This window comes from Urtica dioica, chromosome 2 (assembly GCF_054948205.1).
Source record: "Urtica dioica subsp. dioica isolate 48M chromosome 2, U.dioica_male_clone48M_v1_H2, whole genome shotgun sequence".
Taxonomy (NCBI): domain Eukaryota; kingdom Viridiplantae; phylum Streptophyta; class Magnoliopsida; order Rosales; family Urticaceae; genus Urtica; species Urtica dioica.
The window spans coordinates 48,706,959-48,714,432 of NC_142757.1; the positions used below are offsets into that span (position 1 = coordinate 48,706,959).

General features: G+C 36.4%; 1 protein-coding gene across 1 annotated transcript; it reads right to left on the minus strand.

Annotated features, from left to right (window-relative positions):
* Positions 1 to 4,330: 4,330 nt before the first annotated feature.
* LOC149405205 (uncharacterized) lies at positions 4,331 to 5,005 on the minus strand. Its single transcript, XM_089607910.1, has 2 exons — positions 4,827 to 5,005; positions 4,331 to 4,726 (listed from the first exon to the last, which is right to left on the minus strand). Exons 1-2 carry the CDS (start codon positions 4,965 to 4,967, stop codon positions 4,562 to 4,564), a joined length of 306 nt encoding a protein of 101 aa, XP_089464036.1. The 5' UTR covers positions 4,968 to 5,005; the 3' UTR covers positions 4,331 to 4,561.
* Between the last annotated feature and the right edge of the window lie 2,469 nt (positions 5,006 to 7,474).

Here is a 7,474-nt window from a genome sequence, read left to right on the forward strand (position 1 = left end):
TCGTCTCCGCCGCGGCGCTCGACGGCTACCTCGGGCTCGGCGGCGATCATGTTCGAGCGGAGCTTCGGCGACGCAGAAGAATATGCTGAAGAGAGAGAGAGAGAGAGAGAGAGAGAGAGAGAGAGAGAGAGAGAGAGAGAGAGAGAGAGAGTTGTGTGAAAGGGTAATTTAGGTAGTTTAGATTAGTTTGGCTATTCCCTTAATTAATTGAAACTTTGGCTATTCTCTTAATATTAATAGGTTGATTTGGGTAGTTAGCAAAATAGCCCTAAAAAAAGATGCATTAAAAAAATAGAATCAAACTCATTTAGAAAATGGTGATGTAGCTAAATAGTCATTTAAAGTTATGAATTTGCAAAATAGTCAAAGTTTGTCTTAATTTAGTGAAATAGCCAAAACATGCAGTAATCTGGTTTCAAAATTTTTTTTGACCCCAAGATTAATTTTTTTGAAAGTGATAAATTATTTATAATAATCATAAAAAAATTTATCTTGGTTGTCAAAATTTTTTTGAAAATGTAACTTTGGATAGTTTGCTGAAAAGTTGAAACTTTGGCTATTTTGCTAATAAATAAGTTTCAAATGGCTATTTTGTACAATTTTTCCTTTAGAAAATAAGTCTAAGATTGCTTCTCTATATAAAACTTCATTTTTTTTTTATCTGACTCTGCAAAATGAATATATAAAATTTACATCTAAAGCTCATAATAAGTCGAAGCGTATTCTCTGCTAGCTTCTTCAAACTAAAATTTTGCATTTTAAATTTTGAAGAAAAACCACATTATAAATAAAAAAAAAAGGAATAGCAACAAAAAACACCAAGAAGAAAAATAAATATGTAAATTTTATGTAAGATGTTTACTAAATTTTCGTTTGCAAATTTTGAACGTGTAGAATATGACTGGCTAATCTCAACTACCCGAGCATCAATACTATAAATTGGGTTTGTCTCGCTCAAAAAAAGGAATCAATAAGCAATTTCTGTCACTTTTTGAGCGACGCTATGGGTATGGGGCGTCGCATTTTAAAAAGTGACGTTCCACGTGACACCACGTAAGATTTGACGCACATTTAAAGTCGGGCGTCGCTTGCAAAAAACATCGCAATAGATTGGCTCCCTCGTTTATCAAGCGGCGCAATAGATAAATTATTTTAAAAAAAATTGAGCTTGGAATTCATTCTATGAGACAAAATTTCAAATTTTAAAATTCAAATCCCACGTCTTTAAAAGCTAATAGTCAGAACCCCTAAAACTAAAAACCAAAATTTTAAACTTCAAATTTCAAATTTCAAATCTCACGCCCTTAAAAGTTTAAACCCGAACTCCTAAAACTACAAACCAAAATTTTAAGTTGGAAAAAAGCCCTGAAAAAAGTACAATCAGGAATATATCGTAAAATCGAGGGGTTAGCTGGAAGAATGAAAATGGAGTTGAGCTTCCAAAATCAAGTTACGCAATAGGTAAACAAGTTACTTCCGCCACATATCACCACACAGCTGGACTTTCGGGGGCGTCACTCGTTTACCGAGCGACGCAAGTAAACAAGAACAACTCACCACATAACTGGACTGTGTGAATTTTTTAGTGTCACTTATTTAATAAGCGATGCTGAATCAACTCCCCGCAAATGGGGGTAAATTTTTCAGTGTCACCACAACCATATGAAAATTCAGGTTTTTCTATATAATCAATTTTTGGTAAATTTGAAGTAAATAGCCATGAGATTTGTATTAACAAAAGTAAAAAAAAAAATAGTTAAAAATAATCGTTAATTTTTGTAAATAAATAATCATACTCCAATGGCATAAATGGAATGCCAAAAATGGTCAAACAATACCATATCATCATAATAATTATTTACTTAAAATTTACAAAAAATTGACTATTTAGCAAATTTCCAAATTTTAATGGTTTAATTACTTTTGTCGCGACTGAATCAAATTTAGTCGCAACTTTTTAAACTTAAACTATGACAAATGTCGCGGCTGAATCTCTCATTTGTTGTAGAATGGAAAATAGCTACTTATACAAAAAAAAAAAAAAAAAAAAAAAAAAAAAATCGACAATTTATTTTATGTTTTTTTTTTAAATGATTACGTTGATAAAAATAGATGGAGCTATATAGCTTGAATGTATTTCATCCAACAAATGTAATTTATCTGAATAAAAACGTACTTATCAATATGAAATGACGCATAAACTAAAGAAGATATAATTAACTGCAAACAATTAATAACATAAATAAATATATAAATAATTGTCATAAATTCATAAATTAACAAGTTGCTAACCACATTTTGAAAGTTTTATCTGGTTGGAGTCTTAGAGAGAATCTCAGCCTTAGAATGATTACGATACTATTTTGGAAAACTCTAGATGTATTTGAGTATTATATATATAAAACAAACGGTTAAATGATGCTGTTAATTTGCAACGTAGTTTTAAACAATATTTCCCTCATTAGATTAGTGAGAAATTTAGATATTTGCTAGAATTTTAAAATGACATGTACCCTCCATTAATTTCATATAAACAAGTTCAAATCACACAAAACGACATAAAGTTGTGGGCGATGGTTAAAAAGTCACATTGCCAATCATGAAGATATATGATATGATTCTACCTTGTTATACTTATTTATGTATAGCAATTTCATAACGTGGCATCACAAAATCCCAAATCAACAACACCATATATGAACCATCCATACTTGCCGTGTGAGAGTACTAATATATACTTGCCACCATACTTGAATAAAAATAAAAAAAATATGCTCCCTTGTTTTAAGCCTTGAAAATAGAACGTTGAAGTTTGAATTATTTTGAACAACTTCATCAAAAGGACAAATGTCACAAGAATAAGGAAACATGAATAGAATACATGCAAAGACATATATTGGAATCCGTAGTTTAAGTTATTTGGTAAGATTATAAGAAAAACGAATAAAATCTCTTTAAGGCAGAAGCAAAATTTGTTACGTTTGTAGTTCAAATATTCATGGCCTTCTTATTAAAATTTATACACACACACACTTGAGTTGTCTTTCGACAACAAATGTATATGCCCAACTAAGATTGTTCATAAGGAAAAGCATTTGAGTAACAAACAGATTTAAAAAAAAACTATCTGACACATCTTTGGCAACCAGAACAATAGTTGTAAGGCTTCAAAGATATTTAATTTGAGTCCTCGTGATTTAGCACGGTCAAATAAAAGAAATCAATAGTCAAAGTCAATTAAAGCTAGACGAAACGTTAAACCAATTGGGTTTGGGATTATACTTTTTTTTTCCTTATTAAACTTTTTACGTACGACAAAAATAAAACTGATGTCTTTACTCTCTAGTCAAATGAACCCCACCCAATATGTGAGGGCATTTAAATAAATTGAAGCGTAAATTAAGGATGATCATAACTTCTTGCTATGTATGTATGTGAATATTTGCTTATATACAAAAAAAATCAGTAGATCCCAAGTCAAATCAACTCCCATAATTTGACAACAAAAAACTTGAGTCGAGGAATTTTTGCCGGTTCTTTCTCGTCTTTGGTCTAAGGCCTATCATCCCATCAAGAGTAATTGTCATCTCAACATGTCGACGACCCTCAACGTGGAGAAAAATGGACAAGCTTTGAGAATGAAACTAAACGTGATCCATGACAAAAGGTCGATGCTCATGCCTATGCATGGACGTCGGCACAAAACCGAGTCGTCAAAAGATACTACAATAGTGAAGGATCGTGCAAGTGAGTGATTAGTGTCAGAGTTGTCGACTCAAACTTAGAAGGGCATGATTATCAGACAAACTAAGTCATCAGAGACGACACTTAACTGAATTGAGAAGCTTTGCAACATGAAAATCAAACTGTCTTTGGGACGCGGAGAACCTTTGTTAATATCATCAATAAAATTACTCGTGAATTTTTTTGTCATTGTAGTTAACTTGCTCAATAATAAAAAGCTTAATTTCCATCCTCAATTCTAGCCTCTATAATTTAGTTGCTCATCTTCAAGCTTTAATTCTTTAAATGTATTAAATTGCACAAAAAGAAAAAACATAGGGCCGGTTGACAAGGGTGACAGAAACTAAATTGCACGACCGACACACCTAATTCGGGGTTAAAGACCATCTTTCATCAACGCAGCCAAGTCGGCAAGGACACACCGAGTCATTATGTGTGATCAAAAAGCCTGAACCGATGATAACACCTTAGCTAACGACTCTTTAAGTCCGTACCCAAGCAATGAAAGACGAGCAAAACAAAATGCTCATCATTAAGCATTTCCATAACAATACTATTAGTAATAATGAAATGTAGCCCTCTCCTAGCTGTGCTCGATGGCGCCGCCAGCTAAGTCTCCATCTCTGGCTCTACCCGAATCGGCAGATCAACAACCTCCTCCACGTCCAAATCAAGACTTGAGATTAGATTCCCGTCCGGACCGTCCATCTTCAAGGAAGCCTTGAGGTCGGCGAGCTCCTTAAGGACGCGATTGTTCTCCGCCCTCTGTGACTCGTCGACTCGGGACTGCTTTTCTCGAAGACGGTCCATCGCTTTCTCACACTCCCGGCGGCTGCTTTCTCTCTCCTTCGCCACCGCCGCCTCCAACTTCTTCGCCCGATCGTTCGCCACCTTTAACTTCCTCGCGAATCTTGCGATTCTCTTGCGATTTCTCTCTCAACCTCTCATCCGCCTCTCGAAGACTCACCGGCGTCTCCACGGCCTTCAACAAGGCCCGCAAATCACAAACAAGAAGTAATATAAAAAAACGAGAAGCATGAATCAAATCAAAGGAGTCGGAAAAAGAAGAAGAAAAAAAAAACCTGCATGAGTTCGTCGGTGAGGGTCGAAGCTAGTGTGTCGGACTCGGCATGGTGAACCTCGGCGAGCTCTCTCGGGGTGAACCGCTCGAGCACTCGTAGCACGCACGAGCTGACGAAATCCCTCGTCCGTGGCTCGTCCATCGTCGCGTTCTTCGGTTGAGACGTCTTCCCCGAACTCTTGACCCCAAGATCTGCATTGAAAGACCAAAATCAAGCCCACCCAAAACACACACACATATATACAGATCAAGAAGCCAATAAATTAACAAAAAATACCGGGCGATGAATCATAAGGCGGACCGTAAGGGAACAAAGACACGGACTTTAGTTTCTGATTAGAAGGCCATCTAACAAGTACATCTGCAACATAAACAAACAAAAAAATCTAAGTCCAAGAAAAACACAGAGACACACCAAGAAACAAAGAAATACCGTTGTTCAAATCGGGCGGCGATGAATCCACCTACGCCGTAAGGAAACCATCCGACCCTCTTCCAGAGATCGCGATCGACGAAAAGACCCAGACCATCTCGCTCTTCCAATCGCAGTCCTTGGTGGTGGGCTTGTCTAGAACCTTCGCCGACCTTCGCTCGCGGAAGAAGTACGAGCCCAGCGAGATGCTCGCGGAGAGGAGAGAGAACATGTCGAGGAAATCGTCCACCGTCATTCGGAGCCCGCCGGAGGCCGAGAACCACATGGCGTGGCACGCCGTCATGAAGCGATAGCTGTTCGGAGTCAGCTGAGCGGCGTGGAGGTTCGCCGTCGCGAGGAGCTCCTGGACTGCAGAGGGAGCCTCAGCCCGCACCGGAGGCTCTCGGCGTGGACGGCGCCGAATCCACGTGGAGGTCGGCTTGAGACGTCGCCGGAGCCGGGGAGGAGAAACTCCGGTCCCTCGGGAAACTCCGAGCGGCAGAAGTTCAGCGTTCGCGCCGTCGCAGAACTCGCGACGTCGACGCCGGGGAGTTTGCGACCGAGCCGAGATCGGCGTCCGCCACTAACGGAGCTTCTGTCTTTGGTGAGGACGACGAAGCATGGGTATTTTTGTCTTTGGGGTCTTGCCTGGAGTGAATTATTATTACTTTTTGGGTAGAAAGTTCGAAGTAAAGAGATGTGTGTAAACAAGAATCGAAGTACCGATACCGTTACCGTTTCGAAGTTCAGAATTTACTAGTAACCACTGGTATTCGAAAGGAATACCGTGTAAAGCAGAAAAAAAGTACAAAATCAAAATAATGATGATATTCGTGTTAAAAATCAACTAATTATATATAAAATTTCATATTCTACAACTAATTTAACAAAAAAAAGTCACAACATATTCAAATCTAAATCCTATTTTATAATGTAACAAAAATTTGAAAAAAATTAGATACAAACTCCAATTAAAGTTTAAACACAATAAAGAAGTTAGAAACTAAGAATTTGAACTAAATCATAAAAAACTAACGACAAATTTCGTGAAGAACACTAAATATCATCAGATTTTAAGAATTATCGGTATTTGACAATTTACCGGTAAATTTCCATCGGAATGCGTGGAAATTTGCCTAAACACAATCGGAAAGTGGAGTGGACGGTTTCCCTGGAAACCATAACAGTTTCATCGGAATCCAAGAAAAAACGGAAAGTGAACGGTTTTGTACATACCGTTATTGAGACTTTGAAAAAAAAAAACGGTTTTCGGACTGATTTCCGTACGGTTTTCCCGGAATTTCAAACATTGTGTGTAAGGATTGCGAGGATAGGGTAAAATAAAAAAAAATAAAAAAAAAACTATTTTTTGGGGATATTTGCTGATTTCAAACGAATGAATCATTCTTGGCCCAAAAAATAGCTCTTCAGGGCCCAACAAGATTTGTTATGGGCTTTGCTATTTTAGTAGGGAGATTTGAAAAAAATAGCCTAAAATATTTAGAGGAAATTTTCTACCAAAATTTCAGCTCTAATTTCATTTCTGTTACTTAAGTAAAAAAAAAAAAAAAAAATTCTCTATCTTTATAGCCATTTCAAAATATAACACTAGCCACACATTGTAGTAACTAATAAAATTACATTATTGTCCATTTCATTTCCCGTCTATATCAATCCATGGAATATTAAAATGAAAAAATAAAAATCCCACATATTAGTTGTAATCGTGTAAATTGATTATTGTAACCTGATTACACGCCACCGATAACAAAGACGCACGATTTTCAAATCAAGAAAACACAACAAACTTCATCGCTATGAAGACGACGAAAGTAAAAAAATTGTGACATGCGATGAAATTCCAGAGCAGTGACGTTCAAATAGTTTGATAGCAAAAATATAAGCAGGATAAAGAACTACAAGATTCAAAATATTGTCAACAGACGAACTTCTAGATTCAAGGCTTTGACGTTCAAACAAATATTAAGTGAATCATTGTTGGTCGGGGAAATGGTGGCAATAATACTTAATGTTTGATCAAAATATTACTTATATACTCAAAGTTTTTTTTTTTTGGTAAAAATATCACATGTTACGTTATAGTGGGTCTGTTACTATTCGGACCGTTAAGTTCTAACAGAAATTTTAACGGCAAAGTATTTACGTGTAATTAAATTTGAAACTTTGAGTATTTTTGCCCAAGAAAAAAAAATAGAATGAGTATATAAATAGTGTTT